At 41.5% G+C, this 16,699-nt stretch overlaps 1 protein-coding gene across 1 annotated transcript in view; it reads right to left on the reverse strand.

Moving 5' to 3' along the window:
* EIF2B3 (eukaryotic translation initiation factor 2B subunit gamma) overlaps positions 1–16,699 on the reverse strand; it is a 169,566-nt gene that overhangs the window by 15,715 nt on the left and 137,152 nt on the right. Inside the window, exons 7-10 of the mRNA XM_003415359.4 lie at positions 12,989–13,116; positions 11,490–11,680; positions 6,441–6,518; positions 5,725–5,873 (exon numbers count right to left, since the gene is read on the reverse strand). Of these exons, the coding sequence (XP_003415407.1) occupies positions 5,725–5,873; positions 6,441–6,518; positions 11,490–11,680; positions 12,989–13,116 (546 nt within the window). The remainder of the gene's footprint in view (positions 1–5,724; positions 5,874–6,440; positions 6,519–11,489; positions 11,681–12,988; positions 13,117–16,699) is intronic.

The following is a 16,699-nucleotide window of genomic DNA, read 5'->3' on the forward strand; positions in this document are numbered from 1 at the left end:
CACCAGCAATAGATAAGGGCTCCAATTTTCCCACATCCTCACCAACATTTCTTATTTTTTTTTTTTTTTTTTTTTTACGCTTAGCCATCCTAGTGGGAATAAAATGGTATCTCACAGTGGTTTTGATTTGCATTTCTCCGATGGCTAATGATGTGTGTTTGGCAGCCATTTGAATGTCCTCTGTGGTGAAGTGTCTATTCAAGTCCTTTGCCCATTTTATGATTGAGCAATTTGTCTTTTTGTTGTTAAGTTTTTGAAGTTTTATATATATTTTGGTCATTAGATTCTTATTGGATATATGTTTTCTGAAGATACTCTCCTAGTAGATAGCTTGTCTTTTCACTTTTTTGATAAAATCTTTTGATGAACAAAAGTTTTTAATTTTTATGGAACCATGTATTATTTTTAAAGAAATATTTCAGGCATAGAAAAATGTCTAGAGAATAACATAAAGAACACCAGTGTATTCACCAAAGGCTCAAGAAACAAACAACAGAATCTGCTGTGTACCCTTCTTGGATCACATTTCCCTCCTTTCTCCACCAGAGGTAACTACTATTTTGAATCTGGTATTTATCATTTTTTAAAGCATTTTTACTACATATATTTGTAGACAATCCATCATATTATTTTGCATGTTTTAAAATTGTACATGAATGCTATCATTCTCTACGCATCCTTCTGCATCTTGCTTTTCCCCCTCAACATCAAGTTTGTGAGATTAATTCAGGTCAATGCATATAATGAGCCGTAATACTTAAAGAAATATCTAGCCTTTTTCTATCCTGGCTACTCTTGCCCTCAGGTCCTCTAGATTAAAAATGTACAGGCTCCAGTGAGCAGGCGTAACATTTTCTCCTTTGAGTTCTATGTGCCTCCCTATACTATATAAAGATCTAGTGGTGAGAAATATCTCCCTCTTAAGGAATCTAAGTCCTTATATTACCTAAGCAGGGGGTAAGAAAAAGGAGTTTGTGCGTGTGTTTGCCAATAAAACTTTACTTACAAAAGCAGGCAGTAGGCCAGATTTGACTCATGGGCCATAGTTTGCTGACTCCTGTAGAACACCACTTTTGTGTATATGTGTGTGTGTGGTAAAATATATATAACAAAACAATGACCATTTTAACTATTTTAAAGCTTGCAATTTGGTGACATTAATTACATTCACTATGTTGTGAAGCCATCACCACTATTCATTTAAAAATGTTTTTCATCCCTCTAAACAGAAATGCTCAAGTAATAATTCCCTATTACTCCTCCATGAAAAATAGATCTTGAGGGAATCAAAGCAAAGATTTGACAGCCTCAAAGAACTAAGTTATAGGATTCTCCATCTAAGAAGATGGGTTTAGTGCAGATAGTTCAAAGACAGGGAATAAACCAAAAGTCCTTAGGAGCCCCTTGAGTCTAGGGGATCTTCCCAAAGTTTCACAATTTGGTGTTTTTAAAAAGTCTGACTGAAGGAATGTAGACAGGATTCTTTTAATGGTTATGTTCTTTTTTACAACTCTAATTTTGTGTTTAAGGGTTTATTTTACACCTCAAGCTACCCATTTGTCAATAGTTAATTTTGTTTCATTTTTTATTTGGCTATATTAAATCTTCAAGTAGAATTTTCCATTAGGGTTCATGGGTGAGACATTTCCTGTGCCCTGGAATATTTCTAATGCTTTTATATATAAACCATAACTTGACTGGTTATAGGATTCACAATTGTTTTTCCCTCTAAATTCTCTAAATGTTGTTCTATTGTCTTCCGGCCTTAAATGTTGCCATGGTGAAGTCTGAGACCCGTGTGTTCCCCACCCCCTTTTTTTTATTTATGTGCCTTGCATGGTTTTTCTTTCAGCTCTGTGTGCCTTGGTATTTTCAAAAATAGTGTTTGTCATTTCTTCTTTGGTTCACCTATGCTCTCATTCCTTTCGCTGGTTGAATCTTGATGTATTCTTTGGTTAGGATCTAAATTTCATTGTATCTGGTAGATATTTTTTAATCTGTGTACGGTATGTGGCAGTTATTTAGAAGCTTCCTTCTTTTTTTTTTTTTCCCCATTTTGGTGAGTTTCAAGGAGTGAGGTACTCACTCTACTATTTTTCCTAGAAGTAGATAGGGCTCTCTTGACAGAAACTTAGTCAATTACTCGTAACCTGCTGCCATCGAGTCGATTCCAACTCATAGCGATCCCATAGGAGAGAAGAGAGCTGCCCCATAGGGTTTCCATGAAGCAGCTGATGGATTTGAACTGGTGACCTTTTGGTTAGCAGCCAAATGCTTAACCACTGTGCCACTAGGGCCCCAGTCAATTATAGCAGCGGATTTAAATCAGAGATCTCCAGTAAATACTTACAGGTTACCGAGTATATATAAAGTACAGTATCAGAAGCTTAGGGGGATACTAAGACATAAGAAGAATTTCTTGTCTTTAAGGAATTTATAGTTTAGTTGAGGAAAAAAGAAAGATGCCACACGAACACAAGTAAAGTGTTATAGGAGCACAGGTAGCATAAAGGAGAGGGAAATAATTTTGGGCTAGGACACTTTAAGAAGGTTGCATGAAGAAGCTGGAATATGCATTGGACCTTGAAAGATGGGTAGCATTTCTACAGGCAAAGGTCTCCAGAAAGAGGCACTTCGAGCAGAGTGAATGCCAGGAGTAAAAAAAAGGTGGAAATGGAAGGGACCCAGTGGGCAGGGCAGTCAGTTGAGTACAGCTGAAGGGTACTCTCAGTGTAACAATGAGGAGCAGCAATATCTTGTTTGGCTCTGAGGGCTGCACTTGCTATCTGTAGAAGGCACAGGATCCTAGGTGAAAACCTGGTTCCCTGGCCTGCCTGCATGCGAAGGTGCTATTCCAGACTGCTGCTTGTGTCATTTCCTTGGACTAGGAGGAAATGAGGAGCCCTGGTGGTGCAATGGTTAAGCACTTGGCTGCTAACTGAAAGTTGGCAGTTGGAACCCACCTAGTGGCTCCACAGGAGAAAGACTGGCCATCTGCTCCTATAAAGATTATAGCCTAGAAAACCATATGGGGCAGTTCTACTCTGTCACATTGGGTTGCTATAAGTTGAAAATCAACTCCATGACACCTAACCACAACAAAGAGGAAATGCAGATGTTGTCCAGGAACAGGGCACCTGGTCAGAATACAGGACTGACACTCAAGCCTTGACAATGAAGTTTCTAGTAGACTTTGGATTCCTGAGCATCAGGTATCATATAAATTGGAAGTGGTAGAAAATAAGAAAAACAGGCAGGAGCCTTCTCTGCATAGTCTTGCCTACACCTTCCCCGGGGTGGTCCTATTAGTATCCCTCAAGCCCTGAGGACCTTGGGCAGGTGGCCAAGCCACTGTCCAGAAAGCCTCAGCAGCCCACTATGGCTGGTAGAGACAAGTAAGCCAAGAATATGAGAAACTCCCTTCTGGACAAGCTTATGCTCCCACTCTGCCACTCAGTCCAGACGTAATAGCAGCAGGGTAATCAAGTCTCACAGCACTGCAATTTAATTACATTTCCTAAATTTACCATAAGTAATTAAAACTAATGACCTCCAAATAATGTAAAAAAGTTCATTTGGGTTGCAGGATATCTGATCTTATCACCAAGAGCTAATCTGCAGGCTTGGGAAATCTCTAATGGTCTTCCTAGTCATTAGTCAAGTGTGGGCTGCCTACATAGCTTTCCCTCAATCTTTTTAGTGAAAAAAGCAGCAGCAGCGGCCATCTGTACCATTACTGTTTCCCCAGATAGAAATCTTATTAGACCATCCAGGGATGATTATGCCTCCTCTAAAATAGCAATTGACTCTGGGCCTTTTCTTTGAAATTTCTCTCATATAAGGAAGTTATAGTTTTCTTAGGGAGCCATGGTTTCCTCACCAAGCCTCTTCACGTCAATTCAGGACGCTATCACTGGACTCTGAGGTAGTACTAGATAGCTGCTCCTTAGTCTTTCCACTCATAGGACGGGAGGGAGAAGTTACTAATTAGAGCAAATGGGAATGATATGGCACTGTCTTGCTTGGAAGGTCTGAAGCAAGATGAGACAGAGAATGGAAGCTATAAAGCCTCATGAGCTACTTAGGAATAAGGTGATTAAATGGATAAAGGCAAGTGTAGTTCTGCTTTTCAAAAGAGAAAGAAGGTGATATTTGTCAATCTAGTGCAGGAGTCTGGAATGGTGCATGGAGTAAGTAGCAGGGGTGCAATGAGAAAGAAGTCTGGAATGCTATATAGTCTATTTATCTGTAAAAATGTAGGAGTCAAGCTCGATGACTCCTTAAAGCCCCATTTTACTCTAACATTCCAGGACTCAGGGTTAGAGCCAGATCATGAGGAATCTTGAAAACCACATAATGAAGTTCAAGCTTTATTCTAAAGGTAATGAGGAGCCTTCAAAAGTTTTTGAATAGAAGAGGGACATGATCAGAGATATTCTTTAGGAAGATAACTCTGGTAATATGCCACCTCTGTGAAATGGCATAAGGTGATAAAAACAGCAACAACAACATAGTAGCTAACATCTTTGTGCCAAGTGCTATTCTAAATGCTTTATATTTATTAACTCATGGACAGAAATCAACAAATATCAGAGCTAGAATCAATCTCAGGCTGATCTGGTCTAGTGATTTTCAAAATTTGTTTTATGAATCTGCCTCACATCGTGCAGGAAGACAAGTGCCCCCTACCTCACCCTCTGTACTCAGAGCAGCTCTGCTTTCATCAATTTAAAATACTGGGCTTCTGCATAAGATTTATCTTAAGAAAAAGTTTCCTTTTTAAAAACTGTGAACAATTATTGATATGGTAATATCCTTTCTTATTTTTACCACCTATGTTTGCCAGTGAAACTCTTATGGATAGTAACAGAACACTGTCCGATATAGTGCTGGAAGATGAGCCCCTCAGAAAGTCAAACATATCAGTGATCATGAAGATGGCACAAGACTGGGCTATGTTTTGTTCTGTTATACATAAGGTCACTATAAGTTGGAGCTGACTTGATGGCAACCCACAACCACCACAACATGATTACATTTTATACACAGAAGAACCTGAGGTCCTTGCTGAGGAAGATCATTCAAGTCTTTTCACTCCATGTTCAGGCTGTCCATAAATCAAAATTTTACGACGCTTTAAAGTGTCTCCAAATGTGAACAATTCTCTACAGCTTGTAGAGATGCTCTTCTTAAAAATGTTGTTGTTAGTTGCAGATGAGTTGGCTCTGACTCATAGTGACCTCATGTATAACAGAATGAAATGTTGCCCAATCCTGTGCTATCCTCCCAAATACTAAAGAATACTGCATGGCTCATACATCCACTCTTCCTAGGCCTCTGTCTTCTTCAGGGATTATCTGGGACACTGAGAAGGGAAAGGTGACCCCTCAGGCATTGATGCAGTGCCATTCCATCACTGCTAGTGGCTAAGTGCTATGGCCTTCTCCATCAAATAGGATATCAAGGTAAGAGAAGGCAGCTTCTTCCAGGACTACAATTGTTATAAATGTACGAAGGGCTTTAGAAATGCTTTGAGAGGCCATGTCATTAAGGAGCCAAAACCAAGGCCCCAAAGGGCCTAGGTGCTATTCCTTTCTTTCCTTTTCTCCTTCTTCCCCTCTCCCCCCAAAAAACAAGGTGAGCTAATTCCTGGGCTAGACTGGTTCCAAAGCCTCCTGGGAGTGCTTGAAGCCTGGCCTCAAGTGGGTACAAGGGGAAACATACCCATCCTCCACGGTGACTGAGTTCATGAGAAGGCAATTGGTGATAGTCACTCTATCTCTTATGACACAGGATGAACCAATGACCGAGTGCTTAACGGATGACTTCTCTCCAACCTGTGTATCTGACCCAACGAGGCTGTCAACTCCAACCTGCAAAAGGCAAATATAAAACCTGGTCCATTCATCTCAACCAACTGGAAACCAGTCCCCAGACTGCTTGAGCCAGAGTCTAATGGGATCTTTCCCTACAGATTCTTCAGTAAGATGGACCATCAGTACTTCTCAGGACCGTAATGTCACACAATAACTCTGGGACCAACTCAAATCTATATTGAGGCATGGGCACGCCCTTGCTAAGAAAACAAAAACACAACACACATAAGCACACACTCATGTACTTGTGTGCACAGATGTGCATACATTCCCTTATCAACTGCTCTCTTGAAGTGAAGGTACCATTCAAATCAGGGTAGGAAGAGGGACAGAGATTGAAATCTCCTGCGTTTAAATCTCAAGGCTCTTCCTTACAGGGTTTGTGTGGCTGATGCCAGCATTTGTCCAAGCAGACTACCTGAGTGCCTAGGCTACTGGGTGCGAGTTTGTAACCAGAACCCAGCTGGGATTTCCCTGGGGTTAATGAGGTTCCATGTTTGAGAGTGCCAATCCAACTTCTCAAGGACAAAGCCCCTGGCCTACCCTGCCCACATTAGTACTTACCAGGTGTTTGCTGACAATCTGGGCTGATGAATGGACTAGTGATTCTTCCGGACAAAGAAGAGGCAGCAATTTGGGCACCTTGAGGAAAGAGGTTTGGTCACTAAAGCAAGACCAGAAAACGTCTGAAAACCCCTTCAACAGGACCCAATGCCTAACCAGAGGCATGATGTGTGGATTTCTCAGCTCCAGCTTCCTGCCTGGGTGAAGCAGAGCAGGAGCCTGCTGCATTCCACCTAGGACTAGGATTATTCCAGCTTTTCCAGGTGGCCTCAGCTTTAGTTTTCTAGCCTAGAATCCTCTTCTCTGAAAGTAAGGCCAAGTCCTTCAGCTGGGAGGGGTTGGAACAAGCTTCTGAGATACCCAGCCAGCACTTCTTGGGAGAAGAGGCCTAATGAGGGAAAAGTGTATCCTGAATCATAACCATTGTCATCTCAGGTTTCTGCTCACCTATTGGACCATGATAGTCAAGCATGAGGAGAAGATGGGAGCAATGTCTGACAAAGTCCACAGTCAGGGAAGACCTTGAGAAGGTATCCTGCTTTGTATCAGCCAAAAGAAAATGTTCAGCAGGAAGCTCGCACTCTTCCCTCTCCAGTAGGAGAAAATAAGAAAGGGTAAGGGAGCTGGGAGGCTTTGGCTATAGACCCATTCACTGATCAGTATGCCTATCTGTGATTCTCTAGCACAGACAGGATCTGGTCAGAGCATGGTGTGTGTGGGCCACACTAGCTGAGGGAGGCCTTGCCAGCACTAATACACTGACAATGTGAAGGTCAATCCTCCAGGTCTCATCCCTGGGATCTCCTCTGCTATACTCCAACCAAGGCCTTTCAGGTCTGCTGATGCTTCAGAGGATGCTTCTCCAGCCTCAGGCTATCCATGAACCTGCTTCCAGACTGCATAACCAACTCTAGTCATAGAATTGAGAAAATGGAACTGTTATGGATTGAATTGTGTCACTCAAAAACATGTGTTGTAAATCCTAACCTCTATGCCTGTGGTTACAATGCCATTTGGGAACCAGCTGTCTTTGTTTTATTAATCAGACAGGATTAGTGAATCTTGAGTCAATCTCTTTCGAGATATAAAAGAGCTTAAATAAGCAAGCTAGGGAGCAGAGATGGGTAAAGACAGATGTCAAGCTACACAAAGACTGCCCAGGAACAGAAGCTCAGAAGAGACAAGGACCTTCCTCAAGAGTCTACAGGGAGATAAAGCCTTCCCCTAGAGCCGGTACCCTGAATTTGGACATCTAGCCTCCTAACTGTGAGAAAATAAATTTCTGTTTGTTAAAGCCACACACTTGTGGTATTTCTGTTATAGCACCACTGGGTAACTGAGACAGAATTTGGTACCAGGAGTAGGGTGCTCCTCTAACAGATACCTAACATGTGGAAGCAGTTTTGGAATGGGCAGAGGCTGGGAGAATTTTAAGGTATCTAATAGTAAAAGCCTAGATTGCCTCAAAGAGGCTGTTGGTAGAAGTATGGATGTCTAAGGCAATTCTGGTAAGGGCTTAGAAGGAAGTGAGGAGAGCTAAAGAGAAAGACTCTACCATCTTAGAGAATACATATGGTGCCAGCAACAGAATGTTGCTAGATGTGTGGACATTAAATGTGCTTCTGATGAGGCTGTAAAAGAAAATGATGAACATGTAATTGGACGATGGTGGAAGGGTGATACTTCTTATGAAATGGCAAAGATCTTGCCTGAATTATATTAAAATGTTTGGTGGAAGATAGAACTTGTAAGTGATGAACTTGGATACCTGGCTGTTGAGATTTCTAAACAAGATCTTAAAAGGACTGTGTGGCTTCTCCTTGCCACTTATAGTAAAATGTGAGAGGAAAGAGATGGACATAAAAATGAACTGTGCAAAACAAAAGCAGAACTTAAAGGTGTAGAAAATTCTATCATACAAACTAAGGATACATGTCCTAGAATTTTCGCCAAGGATGTTTAAAGAGATTAAGCCTGTGACTGACGGATCTAACCAACTACCACAGCAGAAAATCCATCAGCTTAGACTGAAGGGGACAGAGAAAGAATGACAGGAGAGAACGCTGTCTGCCTTTTGGAATTCTACAGGCAGAGAATAGGCCAAAGGTGCTATATCTGTTGTCCTCTAAGAAAACAAAAGTACTATTCCTGGAGCAGCTCAGGAATTGGCAGAACTGTTGGAAGGAGCATGGGAAGCAGGGCTTACTCAGATTCAACAGATGGGGCCACAGTTTCCTGGATCTTAAAGGGCGGGGCCACAGCCTCCTAGGTTTCAAAGGGTTGGATCTTTGTCAACTTGGTTCCAGAGCATGGGGCTGCCATGCCCAAGGGGCTGAGAGGGTGGGGCTGCCACTCAGATAGACAGGGAGAATGAGGCTCCCCTGTCTTAGTTATCTAGTGCTGCTATAACAGAAATACCATAAGTGGATGGCTTTAACAAACAGAAATTTATTTTCTCACAGTTTGGGAGGCTAGAAGTCTGAATTCAGAGTGGCAGCTCAAGGTGAAGGCTTTCTCTCTCTGTTTACTCTGGAGGAAAGTCCTCCAGCTTCTGCTTCCTGGTTCCCTGAAGATTTCCATATGTCTTGGCATCTATCTCACCCTATCTCTGCTTGTTAGCTTGCTTGTTTAATCTCTTATATCTCAAAAGAGATTAACTCAAGACACAACCTACACTAATTCTGTCTGATAAACATAACAAAGACAAACTATTCCCAAATGGGATTACAACCACAGGCACAGAGGTCAGTGTTTACAACACATATTTTTTGGGGACACTGTTCTATCCATAACACCGCCAAAGCTGAGGGAGCAGAGTTGCCATTCCCATAGGCCTGGAAGGTGAAGCTGACTGAAGCCCAGGGGTCCTCTACCCAGAATCCAGAAGGCATGGCTAATACTCAGAATCTGGAGGGTGGGGCCATTGCCCAGATGGTTGCAAAGAACAGAGGATTATTTTCAAGCCTTGAGAGCTAATGTAAATTGTTCTGCTGGGTTTTGTTCTTGCCTGGTGACCGTTATCCCTTCTTTCCGTCCAATTTCTCTTATTTTAATGGAAATGGAGCCCTGATAGCACAGTGGTTAAGAGCTTGGCTGTTAACCAAAAGGTTGGCAGTTCAAATCCACCAGCTGCTCCTTGCAAACCCTATGGGCAGTTCTACTCTTTTCTGTAGAGTTGATATGAGCCAGAACTGACTTGACGGCAATGGGGTTTATGGGTAATGGAAATGTCTATCTTGTGCCTGTTCCACCGCTGTACTTTAGAAACAGGTAACTTGTAGTACAGATTTCATAGGTTCACAGAAGAGGAATTTTGCCTAAGGATGGAATACTCTTAAAGTCTCACCCATATTTGATTTAGATGATTCAGAAGATGAGATGTTGGACTTGGAGTGGGTTTAAGACTTTTGGGATGATGTGATGGGTGAATGTGTTTACATGTGGCAAGGACATGAATTTTGGGGGGCCAAAGAGAACTAAATGTCAAATTAAGGAAGCTTCCTAAGTTGGGGCTACCTTTACCCAAATAGAAATCACAGCTAGTCTTGCGTTTACCAGGAATACCCTAGGTAAACATGAGACTAGCTTTGATTTATCATACGCTGTCTGGCTTGGATTCCCTTAGGCCTATAACCAATTCAGGTTGAGGTCAACTTGAGGTCTGAGTTTTCTTTTCCACTGTGGAGCTAGAGCTATACCCACCACATGGTGTGGGTCCTGAAGACTCCTGGGCCAGGCTTTTTTTCAAGGGCTCTATTCCAATTTTCACCAATTTCTTTTTATCACCACTCCTTCTCCCCTCCACCCCCAGCCTGTACCTGCAATGACAGTTTTCACAGAATTCTATCAGGAACAATGTCAACAGTTGATACTTTCATTATTTCATCTCTGTAATCCTTGAATGTCATCCCAGTATAGTTCCTCTAGTCATGTATCTTCTCATATTCTCATCTCTTCCCTTTACTGCTCTGTGTTTCCATTCCCTGGTGTTATCATCCTCCCTCACAAAACCTTTCTTTTGTACCCACTACACAATAAAAAGATTCCCTATATCCTCAGCCTCTTCACTGTCCACCTCTTCACCGCTTGCCTTCACTAAAACCTGGCTTGTCTTTTTGGGTAGTACTTTTTCTGAAAAATCTCTTCAATGGAAGATACTCATCTCCACATTTCATAAACTTCAGGGTTAAAAAGAGGTAAGGTTAGCAAGACTTCTCACTCCCTAGTGCTGTTTCTTTCTCTTTGATCAAAAACTACAGATTTTACCTTCTTCTTTTTTCTTTTTATCATCTCCTCTCCACTTCCATAACCATACGGCCACCATCATCTTTCTCCTGGATTGTTGGGTAGCCTGTTAACTAGTCTCTCTGTTTAAAAACCTTTAAAGGACTCTCCTTTAATTGTAGGATAGTATCAGTGACCTCCTTAGAACGGCATACAATGCTTTTTGTGACTGAGCCCACACTTTTCCTGTAGTTGCCTCTTTCCTGCCAGCTGCCTCCTCTTTGTGCTTTGGTCATATAAAGATTTTTGCAGTTTTCAGAATGACCTATACTTTCTCTTTGCCCATGTTATTCTCCTCACCGAGAACATTTTCTTCTCCCTTCTTGGCCTGGCTAGCTTCTACTAACCCTTTAAAGCTCAGTTCAATTTCACCTCCTTGAAATTGAACAAAGCAAAGCCGCCTCTGTCTATTTTTACCTCATCACGGTAATGATGACACAGCATTTATCTGCTTGTCTATCAAGTTAGATATTTCCATTCTGAGCACAACAGGAGAAAGCTGCTGAACCCAGAAGCTAGGAGTTAGCATTTCTGGAGATTTAAAACTTCCCTTGGAGGCAGTGAGGCCCTGCCTCTATGGACCAGGTCCTCCCCTGCTTCTTTTGCTGCAATGGTCTCCCCTGACATGCCAGGCCCTGTTCAATGATGAGAATGGGAGGGATTCTGAGCAAGTCACTGTAAACCTAGTGAAGAAGTAAGACAAAGGCTCAGCCTGTTCCTGGGACAGAAGATCCAATGATTCCTCTTCTAAACTTATCCTCTCACCTGTCTGTTTGCTTCCATGTAGAGTCCCAGGGTGCTCACTCGGGAGCAGAGGCCCTCTTTCATGATGTGGACATAGCAGCGCACCTGTGATCTGGACAAGTCTTCCCATCTGTCTCCTCGACAGGGATTCCAGCAGGCATCATATGGAGCGAAGGTCAGTGTATTGGCTTCTTTTATAAAACTGTAAATATCTTCAGAACAAACACCCAAACCAAGCAATGAGTTAGAGAGATGACAGAAGGCCTATAGACTTAGTCAAGAAAAGAGTACAGGCCACACTTCTCCTGTTGGAACTCACCCATGCACCATGGATCTTGAGGAAATCCACTAAAACCCAAAAGAGCAAGTCAAATTAAAAGAGGTAATATGTTTTCCTGCATGTTTGAAATATCTTATGATAAAAAATCCTAAAAAAGAGGCCCTGAGAGCAAGTTTGACCAACAGTCAAGTACCACTAGGGAAAATAAAATAGATGACTTCTGTAAAATCATGAAATAACAAAAGCAAATGGTGAAGTTTTAGCGACCAGCCATACTGACTTTGTGCTGCTAGTCTCTATTGCCATGTCAGGTAGCCGTGCTATGACAGAAAGAGTACAGGGTAACTGAGCCCTAGTTTTTCAACTTTCACAACAATCCTTTCAGATCTTTTATTCTATAATAAGAAAACTGGGGCTCAGAAAGACTGAGCAACCTGTCTCTTTTTGTTGTTGTTGTTGTTAGGTGCCATTGAGTTGGTTCTGACTCATAGCAATCCCATGTACAAGAGACCAAAACACTGCCCAGTCCTGCGCCATCCTCACAATTGTTGTTATACTTAAGCCCACTGTTGCAGCCACTGTGTCAATTCAACTCATTGAGGGTCTTCCTCTTTTTTGCTGACTCTCTACCAAGTTACAGCTAATAAGAGGCAGAGTAAGATTAGACAAACCCAGGCCTGTCTAATACCAAATCCTGTGGTTTTTAATCATGCCTGTACTCACTCACTTAATAAATATTTTTTGGAACATCTACTATGAGCAAGAAGAGGGGCAGGGGCTAGGGATATGACAGCTAACAAGACAGACCTCGCCCCTACATCCTGGAGTGGACACAGTCTGGTTGGCTTCGAGTTGGACTGTAACTGTTTACTCTTTCACCTTCCTTCCCCAGGAGTGGGGCTTCCTAGAGCCTGAAGAACAGGAGAACGGACAAGTGGCAGACAGAGTTTAAATTCAAAATGTTCTAGTGAGGAACGCTAGTCAAACCAGTGCTGTGAACCAGAGACCAGGGCTGGAGGCAAGAGTACCCTGTTCTTGAAGAACACAGTGACAGGATCTGCTTGAGCAAGCAAGCTTACCTAGAACTTAGGGAGTGGGGGCAGCTAGTCTCTGTCCTGTAGGGTAGACATGAGTCTGCTGCCTTGTGACAGGTATCTTGGGGTGGGCTAAGTTACCCAGCCACCCTCTCCAGAGGCACTGTTACCTCTGGCCCTCCGACTGCACCAACTCAAGCACTGACCTAAGGACTTCGGCTCTTTTTTCTTTAGATCTTCTTCTTTTTCTTCTTGTCCCTGTTGTGAGGAAGATGAGGAGAACTGTTTTCTCACTAGGTACGGAATCAGTTCACTCCGGATGGAAGTGATTGACCTACGAAGAAAAAGTGGCCAAATGTGAGAAACCTGTCTGGATCTTATTGGGATCAAAAGCTCTGTGCATTCAGGGGAAAGTCAAATTCCCATCCATCATGACACCCAGAGATTGGGCAGAGATCAAAAGTGGCACAGATTTGACAGCTCTGGAGAAGTAGAGGATCCAAGCACTCTTTATTAGCTTTAGGCTGGGGTGGAAGGATAGTGCACCCAAGCTGAGAACCCCTCCATTCCTCTGGTCTAGGGAGAAAGTAGTCTTTCACAAAATTCCATCAACATGGTGTATATGTTTGTGTACATGTACGTATGTGTCTTACCATGGTGTCTTGACTATTGTAATTGGCAATAACCCATGAGAAGGCAGAATGCTCTGGTCTTTTGAAGAAAGCTGTGATTTTCCTTCCTTCCTTACTTTTATAGTCTGCACTTTAAAAAAAAAGGTAAAGGCTTGTGACTACAGTGTAATTTAGTGACAACTGTTAAACAGTTTGATCATTTAATTTTAACCATGTTTGCTACAAACCTTTGATTATCATATAGTAACTAAAGATAAAACAGTGATAAGATTTACCCAACTGGGGTAAAATATGCAGAAAAGAGCTGCCAGAATTTCCTCACTTAGTTAAGATTGGGAATGGCAGACCCTTTCCCCAGGTGCCTGAGGCAAATCAAGACAGTTCTGCTTATGGTTTCTCCACTGATGGAGCATCAAAATCCAAAGGTCTCTGATGTTATTCAAAATGAAAGGGCAGCAAATTGCTCATATACTTGGCCTACGTGCTGGTGAGCACGGAGTGATGCAGGGTCATCAGCCCTGGGCCCAGAGGAATAAGTAGGTAGCTCTCAGGTGTCAGGAGTTGAAAGCAGGACTTTTATCCATGAGGTTGCCCCCAGAAAGCCTCTTGGCCTCTTGTTGCTCTCAGTTACTTCATAATTGGAGCAAGTCTGTCTTAAGAGATTAGGGAGGGAGAGGACAGTGAGGGGGGAATGTATGTTATTTGTCCCATCATAGGATGATCTACTTGGAGAAAGAAACCCATACTTTATTGAGGGAATATGTATACTCCAATTACAAGAATATTATTAAGTAAATTGAAGGAAATGCATGAACACAGAATGCGAAATGCAAACAAGTGGAATGGGGCTGGGAAGTAAGAACAGACCCCTTTGTTTTAGCTGTAGGTCTTAACTGAATCTTTAAATATTTTTCAATTTTTGTAATATTTGCTACATACAATAATATATGTAAATTATATATTTTATTTAAAATTTATATAATTAAAAAATAAATATTAAAAATAAGAATATATAATAAATATAAAATTAAAAAATAAAACATATAAGAAATTTTAAAACTAAAAAATAAATATAATATAATAAATAAATAAACCCTGGGTTCCCTGTTTTCCATCAACCTGTGTCCCTGCCCCTCCCTGTCTTCTCATCTTCCTTTTGGGCAAATGTTGCCCTTTTGGTCTCGTATAGTTGATTGTTTTATGGAACACATCCTTCAAGGGTGTTATTGTTTAGTTTATAGGCCAGTCCGTTATTTGACTGAAAGCGAGCAGCTTCAGTTCCAAGTTTGAAGGGTGTCTTAGGGCAATAGTCTTGGTGGTTTCTCCAGTCTCTATCAGATCGGTAAGTTTGGTCTTTTTTTTTATGAATTTGAATTTTGTTCTACATTTTTCACCCATCCTAACTGGAACCTTCTATCGTGTTCCTGGTCAGAGCGGTAGGTGGTGATGGCTGGGCACCATCTAATTCTTCCGGCTTCAGGCTAGAGGAGGCTGTAGTTTATATGGGCCATTAGTCCTTTGGACTAATCACTTCCTTGAGTCTTTGGTTTTCTTCACTCTCCTTTGCCCTAGACGGGAAGAGACAAATAGTTGTATCTTAGATGGCCACTCACAAGCTTTTAAGACTTCAGACATTACTCACCAAAGTTGGATGTAGAAAGTTGTCTTTATGAACTGTGTCAGTTGACCTAGATGTCTCCTGAGATTATGGTCCTTAGCCCTCAAGCCCAGTTACTCAGTCTCAAGAAGTGTTTGGTTATGTCTAGGATATTTCTATGACTGTGCCCCCTGTGGGCTCTATTATATATATCAATATACATGTAGTACACACGAATATGTACGTAGACATACCCACAACCATACCTATATATGTACTTTGGTGTGCTCCCACATGACCTCCCACACCCATTTAGCACACATATCTACTTATGTATCCCCTCACGAATTGTTTATTACTATTGTTGCAGGATTACATATGTTACAGTATTTACTGTAGTTGTCTTATATTCTTGTGTTTCTCTCAGTGTCTTCCTTTGCTTTGGTGATGTTCCCCCATTTTGTGTATTGCCTTTCCCTTCACCAGAATTAACATGTCTACTTTCTATTTGGTGATTCTCCTTCCCTCCTCCTCCTATCCCTGGTAACCATCAAAAAATGTTTCTCCCTGTCTGTAAACATAGTCTTGACTTTTTGTAACAGTGGTCTCGTATAATATTTGTCCTTTGTGACTGACTTATTTCACTTAGCATAATGTCTTCCAGATTCATCCATGTTGTGAGATGTTTCACAGATTCATCATTATTCTTTATCATTATGTAATATTTCATGGTATGTATGTACCACAATCTGTTTATCCATTCATCTGTTTTTGGACATTTGGGTTGTTTCCATCTTTTTTTTTTATTGTGAATAATGCTGCAATGAACATGAGTGTGCATGTCTGTTGATGTCATGGCTCTTATTTCTCTATGATATATACTTAGGAGTGGGATTGCCGGATCATATGGTATTTCTATTTCTAGCTTTTTAAGAAAGTGCCATACCATTTTCCACAGTGGATATTCCATTTTACAGTCCTACCAGCAGTGTATAAAAGTTCCAATCTCCTCACATCCCTGCCAGCATTTGTTTTCTATTTTTTTGATTGGTACCATTATTGCTGGGGTGAGATGGTATCTCATTGTAATTTTGATTTGCATCTCTCTGCCGGCTAATGATCAAGAGCATCTCTTCATGTGTCTGTTAGCCACCTGCATGTCTTCTTTGATGAAGTGTCTGTTCATGTCCTTTGACCATTTTTTTTTTTTCCTCGTTTCAAAGCCCAGGGCTTTTTTTCTATTGAATCAATGTTTTCCAAAGCAGCAGATGTGAAATAATTTTAGGTGGTACATGAAATGAATATTAATAGTTATGCTTTTATATTAATCTGTGCTGGGGAAAAAAAAAAACCTAGCACATCAAACTCACAATGTTGTTGTTGTTGTTGTTAGATGCCATCGAGTGAGCTCCAGCTCACAGTGATCTAAGTACAACAGAACGAAACAGCACCCGGTCCTGTGTCATCCTCACAATGCTTTTTATGCTCAAGCCCATTGTTGCAGCTACTGTGTCAATCTATCTTGTTGAGGGTCTTCTTCTTCTTCAATGGCTCTCTACTTTACCAAGCATAATGTCCTTCTCCAGGGACTGATTCCTGCTGATAACATGTCCAAAGTATGTGAGATGCAGTCTCCCCATCTGTGCATCTAAGGAACATTCTGGCTGTGCTTCTTCCAAGACAGATTT

Source organism: Loxodonta africana, chromosome 3 (genome assembly GCF_030014295.1).
Source record: "Loxodonta africana isolate mLoxAfr1 chromosome 3, mLoxAfr1.hap2, whole genome shotgun sequence".
In the NCBI taxonomy this organism is placed as follows: domain Eukaryota; kingdom Metazoa; phylum Chordata; class Mammalia; order Proboscidea; family Elephantidae; genus Loxodonta; species Loxodonta africana.